Source organism: Trichosurus vulpecula, chromosome 8 (assembly GCF_011100635.1).
Source record: "Trichosurus vulpecula isolate mTriVul1 chromosome 8, mTriVul1.pri, whole genome shotgun sequence".
In the NCBI taxonomy this organism is placed as follows: Eukaryota; Metazoa; Chordata; class Mammalia; order Diprotodontia; family Phalangeridae; genus Trichosurus; species Trichosurus vulpecula.
In genome coordinates, this window is record NC_050580.1 from 45887849 (window position 1) to 45906214 (window position 18366).

The following is an 18366-nucleotide window of genomic DNA, read 5'->3' on the forward strand; positions in this document are numbered from 1 at the left end:
GTCTACCTGCACAATAAAAAGCGCTTGAAAGAACACTTCCCATGAGTGGCCCCCAACTTCCCTTCCTTCTTTGGGTAAGTAGAGCTGAGATCTACTTTGACAATCTCAATCTCACACGTCTTCCTGATCACATCTCTAATTAAATGGAACCAAATAATTGGAAACCACTATCATGTACCTGAGAGCAAGCAGCTTATACCTCATCACTTTTCCTTCCAAAGATCCAAAAACACCATCTGGTGCAATCTGATTTCATCACTTGACTGTCAGGCTCCTTTTTAAAATATCTGTGCTGAAAGCAAGTAGCAGGCTTACACTTTCTGTTGTTTAAAAATATCTTTTCCCTGGGCCTAGCCTATACCTCACAAGAATTCTCATCCCATTTATTTTTCCCCATAAAGCTCTTTGGATATTTCAAGACTACTTTCCACTTTATCACACTGTCAGTTTATAATGGGATTACCGAGAGACATAGGACTTCCTGACTTTCTGACCTTGAGGACACATTTTCAGTAGCCTCTGTTTCCCTTGTACCACGTGGATGAGAGATCTCAAGGCTACTTCCCAACTAAAAATAAATGGGATGTCACAGCAGCCACACAAAAATGCCATAGAGCATGAGGGTGGAGCAGCTGGGAAATTGGGTGTACTGAAATTAACCTAAAGACTCTTTGGCCGTAGAGAGTGAGGAAAAAAAAGCATCCTTGCCATCCTAATGGAGGATGCCCACTCTGCTATCCATGTGGTAACCCTGATGGATAGCTAGTATGTGGATTCTTTGGAGCTGCTTACTTCAGAGTCAGTTTGATTATTTCTCTTTCCTCCTCTTCTTTTAATTTTTCAACAAAACTGTCCAGCACCGGCATTTCAAACTTAATGTACTGAGCGACCTAGAAGATCCAAGAAGATTTAATATTTTTTTAAAATGTTCTTTAAAATTGTTTCTCTTGCTTTTCAAGTATGGCTTCATTGGCATTCCAAAGCAACAAGACATCCCAGTTCCTAGTAAATAATATTCCACCCCCTCCCTGCCCCTGACAAAATCCCTAGGTATCAAGTAATAGAAACTAAACAGTGAGTGCAGAAAACAAAAAGGTCCCATTATTATTTTCAGAGAAGCTATTATCCATTAGAGGAAATGTAAACTGAAGATTAGGAAAAGCATTCAATAGTGAAATACACTCACACTGAGGTCTCTCAGGAGGAGTGGTTTGAGTCCCATTCTCATGAACAATGAGAACTGAACTTGAAATAGCTCTCAGAAAAGTAATGGAGGGGGTGGGGTGCAGGGGAGATACACAACATTTGAACAATTCTGTCTTGGGAATAGACTCTGTGGGATCTATGATTGCCTAAGCTTTTTCCCACTGGTAATTATGGAGATTTGCTAATCATTTGGCCAGGAACCAGAATGACTGAGCTCTAATGAGATTAAGGTCGCTGGCTAAAATATGTTTTTCTGGGTTGTCCAAAAGAAGACCAAAAAATAAAACCCTTTAACTTTAAAGAAGTTTTTTTTTAACGCCATGAGGTGAAAAAAAAGTGGGTTAAGAGCAATTTTCCCCTTACTTGGTTTCTTTGTGATACCAGTTGTTGGCGGGGAGGGAGGGAGAGAGGGGAGGGGGAACACAGCTAAGGAAGACAGCTGGTCCATTTCAGGTAACAGAGGTGGAGTAGCCACAGATCTGAGTCTATTCTGGTTGATGGAGTTCTGCAAGGGTCTAGCAGGGGTACCAGTCAAAATATGAATGAGATGAAATGAGGAAATCTTTTATCTGCTTTGCTCAGATGACCCTATTGACAGAGAAGCTAAGTCTTCTTCCTTTTAAAAATACGTATGCTCCCTAGTCCCTATGCCCCTGACTCCCACTTACATCATAAGGAACTTCTTCTCCCAAGTCTGTTTCCATCAGAAATATTTTGGCGATTTTCTCACATGGCCCATGTAGGATTCTTGAAATTAGTGGATATTCACAGTCTTTTAATTTTGTCCGTTCTGGAAGAAGGAAAGTATGTAAGATCCAAATGTTTTGTTTTCATATTGATGGGGCTGAGGAAAAACTGGCACACTGAAGTACTGTTGGTGAAACTGAATTGGTCCATTCATTCTAGAAAGCAATTTGGACCCAGTCCCCAAAATAACTAAACTGCGAGTATCCTTTAACCCAGAAATATCAGCTCAAGGGCTATACTCCCAAAGAAATAAAAAGGAATATATATATATACGTGTGTGTATATATATTATATATATATGGCAAGCAACTAGAAATTAAGGAAATGAAGACCTATCAATTAGTGAGTGGATGAACAAAATATGGTATTTAAACATAATGAAATATCATTTTGTGCTTTAGGAAATGACAAAAGAGAGGATTTCAGAGCAACCTAGGAAGACTTGTATGGACCGACAGGGAAGTTAGCTGAACCAAAAGAACACTTTATAAAACAGGACTTTGTATAGGAACAAAGTTAGGAAACAGGAAAGACTTAAGATCTCTGATCAACACAATGACCAAAGATAATTCCAGAGGACCAATGATGAAGAATAATTACCCACTGCCTGGTCGCCAGAAAGATGATGCAAAATGAGACATTCATTTCTGGTCATGGTGAATAGGGAGATTTGTTTTGTTTAACTGTGCCTGATGGTTACAAAGATCTTTTTTTCCTTTTCTGTCTCAAAGAGAGACAGGAGGTGGGTAGGAAGGAGAGAAAACAAATAGTTTTTAAATTGAAAATTCCCTCCCCACCAAAAAAAAAATATTCCTTTTTCCAGATTAGAGTATTTCAACCATGGACAGAGAAATCTGGGAAATTACCACCAAGGGAAGTTAGGAGGTTGGGATCACTGATACTATAAGCAAGGGCTCTTGGGAGGTAGGGATCACTAAAACAGGACAAGGCAGGCATTATTTGTGATTTTTGTGATGGTAGATTGCATTAAGAAGAACAAAAGCTGAGAAACTACAAAGAGGATAGAAGTTCCTTTTAAAATAACTAACCTATGAGCAAAAGAGGTGGAGAATGGATCATAGGATCAGAAAGCTAGAGCTAGAAGGGAACTTGGAGCTCATCTCTGAAGTGGGTACAACACCTCATTTTATAGATGAGGAAATTGCGATCCACCAAACTGGTGGCTCCAAAGGAATGTATGCTTTGTGATGATTACATGAGAAGTCCAGTAAATTATCTTAGGACTGATGGTAAAAGTTGTCAGCTCTTCTTGGCCTGTGACTGATTAAGATAGTGTGTGAATAAGACCAAGGTGATGAGGTCATGCTCATATGAGTCTCATTCCTTACCATGACCACAGTTTCCCAATAACCTCTCCTCTGTTCTACTGGAAGACACAAAATAGACTTTGCCATTGATCATAAGGCAGACTGGGCCAGAGGGCTCAGATAGGTCAGTGTGACTCCAACCCCTCTACCGGAAGAACAATTGAAAGCACATAGCCTACCGATTAATGCATGGCAGTATCATCTTCCTAATGGAAGAAATGGAAGAGATTTTAGAATTCAGCTTGTTTACATTACAGATGAGGAAACTGATGCAAAGAGATTCAGTTACCTGTCCTGATTTATACAATAGGAAAAAGCAAGGGCAGGACTCAAATCCAGCCCTTCTCTGACTACTGCTTTCTCCATAAATAGGAGAATTCCAGTCAAGTATCTGAGAACTAGGCAGAGAACTAAGCCATTCTCCCACCTGTGCACCTGGGTAGATTCAAATCAGACCCTCTATGAGCACCTCTAGCTCCCTTCTAATGAGCTTTCTCACTGAATATAAACTTAATAGTTGCTAATATTCTCCTTCTTTTAAACCGATTCAATCTAGATTTGATATTAGAATGTAAAGAGCCACAAAAGGCAACAGAAATAATTTTACTTAGAAGAAAAAAGAAAACACTACTCCCTTCAGCCTCCACGGCAGCCAGTAACACTAAGTCAGAATGGCAATGAGAATTCCTTGAAGAGCAATTAGAATTCAGGTGAAACCTCTGAAAACTCTGGATGGGATGGGCCTTTTATTGGTGGCAAGAAGCCAAAATGCCCTTCCCACATCTATAAAAGACCAGCCTAGACTCTATAGAATAGGTACCATTCCTATTCCACCCCTACCTCCAAATCCTAGTCAGTCTTTTCCCCTAAGATCAAGGGTTTTTAGGGAGAATCGTGATGTTCAAGTACTTGGGGGTGGGCAGAAGGAAGGAGGAAAGACTTAAAAAAAGAATAGGAAATGTAGACCCAAAGTGCCATGGTTGTGTTTCTGTATCAATTCTCTATTATAAAGTCCTTCATATAGAGTATCTGGTGGCAAACAATTCCATAATTAGGAAACAGGACAAGCAGAGGAAGGTTTGCTTGAAGTCACAAGATGGTAGCTGGGCCAGTAGTAAGTCATGTCTCTGCCTTACCTAGCTACAAACTGACTTCACCTTTCGGGTGGAAGAGAGATACACTGTAATATCTAGAAAATTTTGTCAGACCAAAGGTGTCCTTTCTCACGTTGGTCAGTAAGGTTCTAGGATCATAACTGTAAGGTGGGAAGGGACCCCAGGGGCCGGCCAGCCAGTCCAACTTGCTCATTTTACAGATGAGAAAACTGAGGCCCAGCAAAGTTAAATGATTTTCCTTGGGTTAGAGAGGCAGGATATGAACCCAGGTCTTCTGAGTGCAGTCAGGATTTTTTCCATTGTGCCATACTTCCTCCTGCTAAGAAGCCTGGTCTGCTCAGGAAAGGGATTAGCGGGAGCCAGTGTCAACCAGTGTAGCCCAAGAAGACTCCCCTCCTCTAGTATCCCTCAGGATCACAAGAGAAACAGGAGGAGGCAAAGCTGAAATAGGATGGAAAACCTCAGGAGGCCTGGGAGGTAGAAGGCTTAGGTTTGTACCATGACTCTACCACTTCTGGCTTAGTGGCCTGTTAGCCTGTCTTAATCTCATTTCATCATCTGTAAAATTGGAATAAAACTTCCCTCCTTCCCTACCTCCCTGGGCTGCTAGAAGGAATACACGAATAGTAACTTAAGGCAGTGAATTCCAGCTGTGGGAACTTCCAATGTGGACAGGACTTAATACTTTTAAGTCCCAGGGGGTTGCATTAGGCACACAGGGGTTAAGTGAATTGCCCAGGGTCACACAGTGGGTAAGTGGCAGGTGTTCAAAAATTATTATTATTGAAAACATAAATAAATAATAAAAATATACCTGACTCCACCCATCATCATTATCACTAGCATTTATATAGTGCTTTAAAGATTTCAAACTACTTTACATTTGTTCTCTCATTCAATCCTCAGAAAACCTTGTGAGATAAGTGCTGTTATTATGCCCACTTTACAGACGACAGAAGTGAGAAGTTAAGTGACTTTTCCAGGGTCACACAGATATAAGAGCCTAGAGGAGGATTTGAACTCAGGTCTTCTTGTCTCCAAGTCCGTCATCCACTATGTTGTGTGCCTCCCCTTTTTCTTCAGGAGTAAAGTGCTTTATAAATGTGAGCTCTTGTTGTTGTTATTATTATAACTATGATTGGCCTCCCCTTTGGCTGAGCTCCAATGATTCATGACCATATGGCATGTGCCCCTGGAATTTAGGAGCCTGACTATCTGGGGTGTCTTCTTCCAACTCATCACTCTGCTTCCCATGAACAGTAAAGTGCCTGGCACGTAGTAAATGTGTAATAAATGCTTATTTCTGTCTTTCCATTTGTGTCCAATAATAAGTATGAAGTAATAAGTATATATTATTAGATTATACATCATAATATTATATATTATAATATCATATATTAATAAGTATATAAATAAGTATACATTAGATATAATAAGTATATATTAAATATCCTACTATGTGCCAAAACCACCATTTTATCAGAATCCACCAGTAAAATACCCAAACCCAATTGCAGGTGTTACCATTCAGAAGGAATGCTTGAAACTTACCCCCTGATTCATGAACTACATAGAGTGCAAACTCGCTGGGGCCATTTTCAACCTGCAACATTCAAAACAAGATATTAGTACCAAGACTTAGAGACGTCTCATCGTAGTTCAGGACTCAGTATGTCTGAACCCTAGCTCATCACCACTCTGACCCTTGCCATAACTGCTTCTCCTTCTGACTCAAGTATTTCTATTTACTTTCACCACTACTCAACTGGTCACCCAAGCATAAAATGGGAATCACATATATGTATATACACACACATGAATGTAAATGTGTATATATGTGCATGTGCATGTAGGTACATGTGTCTTGTACATACCTAATTATTTACATGATTTCTCCCTCATTAGAAGGTGTGCTCCTTGAGGGCAGTGGCTGTTTTTGCCTTTCTCTGTATCTCCAGTGCTGAGCACAATGCCAGGGACACAGTAGGCGCTTAATAAACGCTGACTGACAAAATCCAAACTTTTCATTTTACAGAGGCATAGATAGGTTAAGAAATCTGGTCAGGGTCACGCAGCTAGGAAGTGTCTGCTGCAGGAGTATGAAAGCAGGTCCTTCAGTGTCCTCTGTCCCATGGCAGGCCCAAGGAGTTTAAACGGGCGCACACAGAATGAGTGGAATTAAACCAAGATGTTGGACTCCAGAGGTAGGGCTATTTCCATTGAAAAATGCTGTCTCCTCAGACCATTATCTAAGTCATTTCTATTTTTCTTTCTGTCTTTCATTGTGTCAATCATAAGACCTCAGACATATGCATTTGATAAATGTGGTCAAATGAATCTATTTAATGTATAGGATGCACCTTCTCTCTTGTACAACCGACCAACACACCAGCTATCTTCTTAGCACTCTTCACCTTGACTCTTTTTCCTTCTCCTAAAACAGAGGTGGGCAGACTGTGATTGCAGAGCCCAATCCAGCCCACTACTTGTATTTGTACAGTGAGCTAAGAATGGCTTTTACATTTTTAAATAAAGTTTTACTGTATTTTAAAATACACAGACATTCTTGACTTATAGGCAGTGGGATCCAACCCCAGTTGTAGTTTGCTGACCCCTTACCTAAAAGGACACCGGATCAGCCCAGATGGTGCCTAGGTTATAAAACCCTAACAAGCGTAAGTCTACATGGACCCAGAACTGCTACAGTGGCCCTCCTAGGCTTCTCCCCCTCAGTAGATATGAACCATGCTTTCTCCCAGGCTGGCTTACCCTAAACTTGTTCAGAAGCAGGGTCAGCACTTGGACAGTTGTCATGGTGCTGTTGACTCTCACATTGGTCACGGAGCCATAGGCAGGAGTAAACACTGAGGTCTGAAACAGACAAAAATTGCTGATTAGATAGAGTAGGAGCCAGATCCATGCTCCTGTCACGGCGCTAGCTTACCTTGGGCATGTGGCTCTGGCATGGGCATCTCTGGCAGATGGAGTGGAAGCTAGAGAGCCTCATGCACTGTTCACATGAACACCTGTGGCCATCTGCTACTAATCCCCTGGAACAGAACTGCCACGCCAGCCCCCTGCCTTCTAATCCTCAGCTACACTCTGGTTGTAAGGGCTGTTACTCCGGAATCCATATTAAATCTTTCATCCTATTAGAGAATCGGTAAAGAGGCAAAAGTGACTTAACAGAAAAAGTACTGGCCCTGGACTCAGGAAGATCTAGGTTCAAGTCCAGCTTCTGACACATCCTGGCTGCAAATCACTTGACTTCTCACTGCCCCAGGCAATTCTCCAGACCAGAAATTGCACTGATAGAGAAACTTCCTCACCTGAAGCTCGATATACTTTCAGAATCATAGTCCCATGCTAAGAGAGTCTCAATACTAAAGAAATCTCCTACCAAAGCTAAACCTAACACACAAAAGCAATCAGCTGATTCAGTCAATCCCCTCTGGATGGGGGAAACCACTGGACACTGTCCTCAAGTATCCATCATCCTAATAAAAATGCTTCAAAATGATTCATTCATTAAACTCATTCACAATTCATTCATTAGTGAATGAATGAATGAATGAATGGAAAAAGCATTTATTAAGCCCTAACTATGTGTCAGACATTATACTAAACATTGGGGATGCAAACAGAAGAAGGGCAGTACCTAATCGTTTCACCAACCTTAACCTGACTTGATGACTCCACATTTCTAGTGAAGAATCCCCAAAACAAGGCTGTGACAGTCTAAGGACTAAAACAAAAGAGCAGAGGGACCATCATCACCTCGATGTTAAACAGAAGTCCTACAAGAGTAGTTGTGGGGGTGCAAATAATAATAATAGTCATTATTAAAAATGTCTTGCAACATTTTACATTTTATTTTTTAAGACACATATTTTATTTTTTCACAAATATTACCAACATGGTCCAAATATAAGAAGTAGTTTTTCCCAAAAATATAGCTGGACCAAACCTGAGTGTGACCTAACTAATGGTTTTTTAAGTGTTTCTCCGTGTGGGCATGTATCTTCTTCTGGACTTTCCGGATTATTATGAAAGATACTAGAATTATATTTAAAAAATGGACTGAGGAGCCTCAGTTCTGATGCAGAGGTCCCTCTACGTGTTATTTATATTTACAGAAGTGTGGGAATAATTATTCACACAGACAGACATGTATCTATATCTACCTATGTGTGTGAAATATAGGCAGCTAGGTGGCACAGGGGATAGAGTGCTGGGTCTGGATTCAGTAAGACCTGAGTTCAAATCTAGCCTCAGACACTTACTAGCTGTGTGACCCTGGGTAAGTCACTTAACCATGTTTGCCTCAGTTTCCTCATCTGTAAAATGAGCTGGAGAAGGAAATGGTGACTGCCAAGAAAACCCCAAATGGGGTCACAAAGAGTCAGACAAAACTAAAATGACTAAACAACAACATATTTGGAATATACATACATAAACAAACACATAGCCATATTCCATATATATATATTGTATATATGTGTATATATATGTGTGTGTGTATGTATGTATATGTGTATGTATGTGTGTATATATATTTACATATGTAGAATTAGAGTTAGGAACTCCCAATGAATATTTATTTCTCTATTTCTCTCTCTCTGGTAAGCAGTATGATATAATGGAAAGAACACTGGTCTCAGAGTCAAGAAGAACTACATCCAAGTCCTGTCTCCGATATACACTGTCCATGTTTACTCAACCCTTGACAAGCTCTTCAGCCTCCCTGTGCTCTAGGCCAGTGGGGTCAAACTCAGAAAGAAATGAAGGCTACTAATCTGTACGTAAAGATCTCTACAAGCCACATATTGACTTAGCTTTAAAATGTGGCATTATTTATGTTTAATTGTATTTTTATGCATTTTGTTAAATTTGTTAAATTTTTATATATTAAATTTGTTAAATATTTCCCAATTACATTTAATCTGGTTTAGGTGACACTTGGAGTGTTGTGGGCCTTATATGGCCCATGGACCATGTATCTGACCTTTCTGCTCTAGGCAGCTCTCATCAACTGCAGAGATGTTGCCCATCTGCTTTGGGAAAGGAAGTTTCCTCACCTGGGAGTTACCCATACCAACAAAATCCCAGGTCTAATCTTTGAACCTACATACACATATGTATGTAACACATGCATGCATGCACATGTATACTTGCACACATGTACATAAACATATGCATATATGTATGTGTACATACACACATGTATGCATGTGTGTATGTCTGTATGACCAACAGTTCTACTTCCAGCCCAGCCCTCACAGTTATCATCTGGAAGTGGGGGTTAGCCACTGCCCACCAACTGCCATCCACAGGACAGGTAAGCCAAAATAGCTGAAGCAGCAAGGCCCCCCAAGGGAGAAACAGGAGGCAGTCTGTGCCAGGCTTTTACGTCCACCATGACCATCACATCCCCATACACTCTGAACCCAAGAGTCTTGGGAATGTAGCCATGCTACCAGTCCTCTGCCCTCAGCCATCGTCCTACATAGATGTATGGCCTGGCCCCTTCTCCTGTGGGGACTATGGCCATATCTACCTAAGACTCAGAAAAGAAAGTTCTTGTCACCAAAGTCTCTGGTCCTGACAATAGTTCAAATCAGAATGTAATATGATTCATCACTGTAAATGACATCAAGGAAGAAGCATCACCATCTGCTTTGGGGCTGAATCGTCAGGAACGTGGCATTATTTCATTTGACTTGCAGCTGAAATCTATGATAAGAGGCTTCTCCCCTGTGACAATGTGAGCTCCTTAAGAGCAAGCACTGTCTCAATTTTCTATTTGTATGCCCAGCATGTGGCACAGTGCTTTGTGCATAGTAAGTGCTTAATCAATGTTTCATTCATCCATATAAAGAAGAGACAGATACAGAGACACAGAAGAAGAATGATAGAGAGACAGAGTGAAAAGAAGGGTGCATGGTGAAGTGGAGAGAGGACTGGACCTAGAGACAGATGGACCTGGGTTCAAGTCTTATCTTTGATATATACAGGCCATTAATTATTCACCCTCTCAGTGCCTTCGACAGCTTTCTAAGACTTTAAACTGTGAGGCAGTTGCTTACTTCATCTGCAAAGCTTCCACATTGTGAGTTCCCTACACAAAGAAAATTACAGATCTGAACTGTCTGAGTCTCTCAGCTTCTCGCTGTCTTTGTCTGCTTCCCTCTCTGTCTCTTTGTTTCTCTATGTCTCTCTGCCTTTCTGCCTCTCTCTCCATCTCTCTCTGCTTCTGTCTCTGTCTCTAATATATCATGTCTGTTTCTGTAGGTATATTTTCCTATCTAATGTATCTCACTTTAAGGGTGAGGCCAGTATTCAGGGTACTCCTACACTGTGCGAATCATAACCTCGATCACACTGGCCCACTGTCTGACACCAGACTGAATGCCAAGGAGATGACAAGGTGATGACCATTGCACTAAAGAATGTTCCAGGATCCTGATAAAATTAACAAATTCTCAAAAGGTTCCTAATTTAGCCTTCTCTTGAGGCTTAGATCATGAGTGAACTAGGTCCTAAAATTTAAAATCCTGCTGGAATTTCAAGATTATTATTAAAATTATTCACAATACATAAAAGAATGAACTGAATCCCAATTTGGATACAGAGGTTCTATGATTAGTAACATTCTTTTGTCTTCTAGAAGATGCATTGCCCATCTCCAACATTTCACAAAACTGCATCAAGTGTAGCAACTTCACCAAGGTTTCCTCAAGTATTTTTTTTCCCCTTTTAAAGAGGCAACAAAGTGGTACAGTGAATAGAGCATTAATCCTGGAGTCTAGAAGTCCTCCGTTCAAATCTAGCCTTAGATATGGACTAGATAGGGGCTCCTGAACAAGTTACTTAATCAGTTTGCTTCAGTTTCCCCAACTCTAAAATGGGAGTAACAGCATTTAATAGTGTTCTCAAGAGGATCAAATGATATAATACTTTTAAAGTGCTTACCACTCTGCCTGGCCCATAACAAGTTCTATATAAATGCTTATTCCTTAAAGTCTGATACTATAAGCAATTTGGGAGAGCAAGGAATAGTTTACCTGTCAGATGTATGGGAAAGGGAAGAATTCATGACCCAACAAGAGATAGGGAGCATTACAAAATGAAAAATGGATAATTTTGATTATGTTAAACTGAAAAGTTTTGGTATAAACAAAGCCAATGCAACAAAGATTAGGAGGGAAGCAGAAAATTGGGAAAAAAACAATCTGAACAACCAGTATCTCTGATAAAGACCTCATATCTAAAATATACAGGGAACTGAACCAAATATATAGAATACAAGCTATTCCCCAATTGAGAAATGGTCAAAGGATATGAACAAGCAGTTTTCAGAGGAAGAAATTAAAGATATCTATACTTATGTGAAAAAATGCTCTAAATCACTAGGGATTAGAAAAATGCAAATCAAAACAACTCTTTGGTACCACATCTCTCCTGTCAGATTGGCTAACATGACAAAACAGGAAAATGATAAATGCTGGGGAGGATGTGGGAAAATTGGAACATTGCTACATTGTTGGTGGACTTGTGACCTGATCCAGCCATTCTGGAGAACAATTTGGAACTATGCCCAAAGGGCTATAAAAATGTGCATACCCTTTGATCCAGCAATACCACTTCTAGGGCTATCTCCCAAAGAGATCATACAAGTGGGAAAGGGACCCGTATGTACAAAAATATTTATAGCAGTTCTTCTTGTATTGGCAAAGAATTGGAAGTCAAGGGAATGCCTGTCAATTGGGGAATGACTAAACAAACTGTGGTATATGAGTGTAATGGAATACTATTGTGCTCTAAGAAATGAGGATCTGATGGACTTCATTATAACCTGGAATGACTTACATGAACTGATGCTGAGTAAGGGGAGCAGAACCAGGAGATCAGTATACATGATTACAGACACACAGTCTCTGTAAGGACTAACTTTGATAGATTTGATTCCTCTTATCAAAATGCAAGGTTCAAAGACAGCCCCAAAAGGCTCATGATGGAAAAAGTTATGCACATCCAGAGAAAGAATTATGGAGTCTGAATGCAGATGGAGGCAAATATTTACTTTCCTTTTTTTCCTTCTTTTTTTGGTTTCATTTCTCCTTTCTCTTAATTCATTCCATTGGTTATAATTCTTCTTTACAACTGGACTATTATGCAAATAAGTTCAATGTGAAGGTAAATATAGAACCTCCACTGCATTACATGCCATCTTGGGGGGGGAGGGGGAGGAGAGGGAGGGAGAAAAAATTCGGAACCCAAAAACCTGCGGAACTGAAGGTTGTAAACTAAAAACAAAAAAAAATATAAATGCTTATTCCTTTCCCTTCCTTTTCCCCATTCACTGGGTACCAATGGTACTTTTCTCAGATGGCAGTAAGCTCCAGCAACTTAAAATAAATGCTGTGGGCCAGATTTTCCATTTTATTAAAAGTCTTAGTTATACAAGGACATTTTAAGGGGATTGGTCTAATTTCTCTCCAGTATTCACTGAGGGGCCCTGTTTATCTGCATATCAGGAAGAAGCAAGTTTCTTGAGCTCAAGAGGCATCAAAGGTTAAACTACATCTGGACCTTGGTCTTCCGGGTGTGAGGCCAAAACTCTAATCCACCACCATACATGAAAGCTCTTGTGTGAAGGAATTAAATGAGGCCTAAACAGCCTCACTTCCTGTTGTCTCTCAGTTCTCTCCATCAGCCCTTAAGGGGAGAAAGGTCCAAAGGCCTAGAGTTCAAGCTGACAACTCCACAAGCATTTATTTAGCACCTACTATGTGCCAGAAACAGGGCTAAGCATTTCCTTCTTATCTTTGTTTCTGTCCAAGGCTAGATATTCACTTGTCAAGTGTAAGAGATTCATTTTTAGGTCGAGGTTGAACTAGACAGTCATCTTATCAAGACCTAAAGTTATAGAATTCTCCGACAAGGTCTTTTTGCCTCTGTCAATTTAGATTCTCGCCAAACAAAACTCACTTCTTGAGCAGCTTCTCAGTGCAGTGGTGCTAAGATATGGGGGAGATTCAACATTTACACAGATGAGTAAATGGAGATCATTTGAGAAAGGTAATAGCACTTATAATCAGAGGAATCAGGAAAGGCATCTCATAGGAGAAAGCAAGTGCACCAGAGTTGAGCTGTGAAACAGAGTGAGGATTCAAAGAGGGAGTATATTCCAGGAGGGAGGGACAGCTTCTATAAGGCACAGGGAGCTAAGATGGAATGCTAGGGTATAGCTAGGCTAGCAGTAACTGTGAATGCTCAAGGAGGAGTAAAGGACAAGAAGTGTGGAGAGGTAGGCTGGAGCTCCAGCTGTAAATGCCAAGCATTTAGACACAGGGTTACTGTGGCCAAGAGCAATGGCTTGCCAGTCCCGTGAATGTGCAACATAAATTAGAGGAGTTAGAGAAGGCTACAGAGATTTTTTTTTAAACAAAGTTGCTGTGGGAAAAAATTGAAAACTGAAAGACTGCTTATCAATTGAGGAATGGCTAAATGCATTACGGTATACGAATGTGATGTGCCAAGAAGCAATGAAAGAAATGGCGTCAGAGAAACCTAGAAAGACTTGCATAAACTGATGTAGAATGAAATGAGCAGAACCAACTAACTAATTTATACAATAACAGCATTACTAGAAAGACAAACAACTTAGACTTTAGAACTCTGATCAATGCAATTATAAACCACTATTCTAGAGGAAGCATGATGAAATGGGTTACCCATATCCTGACAGAGGTGATAGGCTGAGAGAGCAGAATGAGATGTTTATTTTTTGGACACAGTCAAGAAGGGAAATTCGTTTTGTTTGACCATACATATTTGCAGCGAATGTTTTGATTATCTTTTTTTCTTAAGAAAGGGGTGGGGGGGAGCAAGAAGCAAAGAAATGAATTTTCATTGATTAAAAAATGGAATTTAATAAACAAATTAAAAATAAAATAGAAACCAATAAAATTAGAAAAAAAAAGTTACTGGAAAACTATAAGGCATTAACAAAGAAGAACATAACACTGAAAATGAGACACCCATTCCCAAGCTGTGAAGCTGTAGGACTGTTCTGCTTTGAAATTAGCAAAGTCTTTGGCATCAAACATGTTGCCAATATTGTTGATTTCATGTTGATCTTCTCTCATCTAGCTTTAGGACTGATATTAGCACTTTATGACTGATATGAGCACTACCAAAACTGATGTGGCTGACTTCCCAGCCTGGGCTAGGAAATGTTTCATTCTAAGGGGCACACAGCTGAATCTAGCAGGCAAGGTCAAGGCAGTAGGCTAGGGCATAAACCGCTGCCTGTTCCGGAAATTAAATCACCTTTCCTGTGATAAAAATAGCGTTAGGATATATCTCTGCGTGAGCAAAAGCAGGTCCTAACACCATTCGGGGAAAAATCACTGAACAAAGATGATCAAAATGTTCTGTATCTTCCAAGAATGTCAACTCAAAGGCAGTGGTCTCCTAGTGTGAAAGTCTGACAAAACCTAACCTAGGTACACTGCTAAAGGCTGATAATGTCTAGGTGCCCTAGGTACACTGCTAAAGGCTGATAATGTCTAGGTGCAAAACAAGGTGAGAAAGAGGCCTTTTGTTAGGGTATACACAATTCTCTTTCAGAAACTAGCACTCATTCTAGGGATGTGGTTTAACTTCAAAATTCTAGTTCAATGTCCTGGAAAAGTTTATTTGCCAAAAGGTAACCTGGGAGAATTGATCTCCTTTCCATAGGTGAGCCTGTAATGCACAGTAATTTATATTCTGTAAAATTAGACTCCATAGCAACTATCTTCCCACTAAAATGATTTAGTGATCACATCAATGCTAGTGCTTTCCCTCAACTGATACAGACTGCTGCCCATCCTGTGCAACAGTTTTCCATGTTCTCTCATCAGCTGGCCACAGGGCCACACAATATCTTCTTTCTCTTCTTGCTTTCACTTGACATCACAGGGCTATCAAGGGTTGCTCATCAACTATCTCTTCATTTTTACCACGCCAGCAGCCCATCCTCTTTTTGGGTCATACATTTCTTTGGTGATAGCCCTAACACAGTGCCTGGCACATAGTAATTGCTTAATAAATGCTTGCTGACATTCTTTGTTCTGGTTTTACTTTGTGGTTCCTTATATGTATGTTAGACAGCCTGTTCGCAGCCATCACACACCTCTCCATTGCATGCTGGGTCATATTTCTTTTCAATTTCTTGGAGACTTTGGTGCTCCACATTTCACAATGATATCACATACTTATTTAGCTAGCTCCATATGATGAACCAATTTGACAGATGGCAAGCTGAATACTGAATTGCTAAAAAGACATATACTTGTCATCATGCTCAAGATAAGATAAATCAGTTCAGTTCACCATGCAGAATTGATGATCGTCATAAGAATATAAGAAATGGTCCATAAAGCCCAAAAATGTCCCTCTCATGATAGTAGACAAGGGAAATGGTGGAGGACATAGTTGTCCTCTGTCCTCAATGTTAAGGGTTAAGAATCTACAATAAATATCAGGAACAGGGCTTAAGCTGAGACTGAGGCGCAGGCATTATTCAGTTGCTCCCAGAGGGATAAATCATGACTGATGATAGACAGATGCTATGTACTAGTTTTTAAGAGAGAGACCCAGGGCTTCCCTGAGCCAATCCAGGCTGGATTAATTTATCACAATCCTGAAAGATGATGGTCCTAGAAAGGGTATTAAAGGATATTTAGTTCTGTTAGGACAGAATCTTTGTCAGTCCAAGAGTGTTGAGCCTCATTTTCTATTTTAGGAGACCATGCTATGTCCTTGGAGTTATGGCCTCAGGAATTCTGCTGGGGCTGAAATAGATGGACATAGGATCCCCAAAGTTCCTGAGATTAATCAATATCTAATTTTTCCAAGTCTCAAGCAATAGGACATTGCCTAGGTATCTGAAAATCACAGTCCCTACTCTTGACTGCTCAAGAGTTAAGCTCCTCTCACAACAGGGTGATATGGAAGAGATAAATTTAAATGAACACCAAAGACACTGGCTTCCTAAACTATTGCCTTTCCCAGAATAGGCCCAGAATAGTCAATAACTACATACTAGTTAACTGAATTTTCTATTAATAGCTAGCATTATATAGGGGTGCAGTGGATTAGAGTGCTAGATCTAGAGTCGGGAAGACAGCTTCCTGAGTTCAAATCTGGCCTCAGACACTATCTGTGTGAACCTGGGCAAGTCACTTAACTCTGTTTGCCTCAGTTTCCTCATCTGTAAAATGAGCTAGAGAAGGAAATGGCAAATCATTCTAATATCTTTCCCAAGAAAACCCCCAAAGGGGTTATGAAAAATCAGACATGCCTGAAAAACAGCTAAGCAACAAAATTTTTGAAAGTGCTTTAAGATTTGCAAAGTACTTTACAAATTTCATCTTATTTGATCCTCACAACAGCCCTGTGAAGTAGATGCTATGATTATCACCATTTTGCATTCGAGGAAATGAGGGCAAACAGAGGTTGACATTCCCAGGGTCACACTACTAGGACGTATCTGAGGCAGAATGTGATCTCAGGTCTTCCCGATTCCAGGTTCAACACTCCACTGCACCCCTAGCTGCCAGATGTAATCCCTTTGGCTCTTTAAAATAGATGGGACTGCTATTTAAGCTGTAAACATCTTTATTGAACTCTTTTTGTCACAAAATTTGAAATAGCCTTCACCTATGTCCTTATCTCCAGTTATCTCATTCTATTTATAGTCACAGTTGCTTCACTTTTATAGTTATGTTGACCAAATGATTCAATCTGCTGAGGTCAGTGCAACATGTTTCAAGCTAATCTATTTAATTTACAGAATGGGGAATGATGGATGACTTGAATATGGAATTCAAACAAATAATCACCTTGGTTCCTACACAACCTCATATAAAATAATCACTTCAATTATAAATCAATTTAATGTTCATCACAGATATGGGAGAGGAGAGTAATAAAATACTCAGGGCTTGGGACTCAAAGTACCTGAAACTTGAAGAAATCCAGATTAAGGAACATAAGGAACTTAAAGGAAGTGCTATCTGTGATCCTGCTTGGAAGCAAGAGCAAACACTGTATAAAATGCAAATTTTATGCTAGAAGAGAAGGCTCATGGATTTAAAGAACACTTCTCCTACCTGTGGGAGATTAAGTGAAGAGTTATGAAGACGTATCAGTCAGAATGAAAAAAGTGAAGCAAAACAAAAGAAAAAGAAAGAAAAAACTAAGAAGAAAAAAATGTTTGGAGAAGGTAACGGGGAATTAAAACCAGTATCAACAGGTTGGTGGGTAGAAGAACATAAAACCTAGAAGAAAGAGAATAGCATCCTCTGAAACGCTGGAGCTACATTAAAAGCATGAATCTCACAACATAGTACATAGCTCTAGATGTTGGGACAAAGAAATATTGCCCAATACTCCACGGATTCATAGAAAGGATTCATAGGTGCCTTCCGGAAGGAGACATGTTAGACCCTAGAATAGGATACATCATGGTGTTGACCATGGCTATCACTGCTGAGGGACATGGTCCTCTCTAAATATGACTTGGTCAGCTGGACGTGTGCTGTTTTCTTGACATGTATTTGTAGAGTGTAAAGGTGAGCATAAAGGGATTTGGGTTTGTGGATCACTATTAACTTCTATCGATCTGTGTAGGGACAAATCAGCCTATAAAAGAATACCTAGAAATTAGTTCTGGGAAATATTAAGTACTCAACAGAAAAGTAAAAAACTTGAGGGAACACAACTGACCTTGTTCTCACACTTTCCAATTAGAGATTGGGATTTTAGAAGAGAAATAAAGACATAGTAAGTGAAAGCTGGCTAACAGAGTGTAGAAGGAGATATGGTTTCCAATGTCCCTTTAAACTCTAAATCTCTATATTACAGACATAACCATTCAGAGGTGATAGCTCATATTAATATAGCTCTTTAACTAGTTT

The 18366-nt window shown here is 39.9% G+C and overlaps 1 protein-coding gene across 1 annotated transcript in view; it reads right to left on the bottom strand.

Annotated features, from left to right (window-relative positions):
- The window catches only part of RASSF4 (Ras association domain family member 4), an 81889-nt gene that overhangs the window by 3314 nt on the left and 60209 nt on the right, over positions 1–18366 (bottom strand). The window contains exons 9-12 of the mRNA XM_036734724.1: positions 7166–7267; positions 5948–5999; positions 1875–1996; positions 793–890 (exon numbers count right to left, since the gene is read on the bottom strand). Coding sequence (XP_036590619.1) covers positions 793–890; positions 1875–1996; positions 5948–5999; positions 7166–7267 — 374 coding nt within the window. The remainder of the gene's footprint in view (positions 1–792; positions 891–1874; positions 1997–5947; positions 6000–7165; positions 7268–18366) is intronic.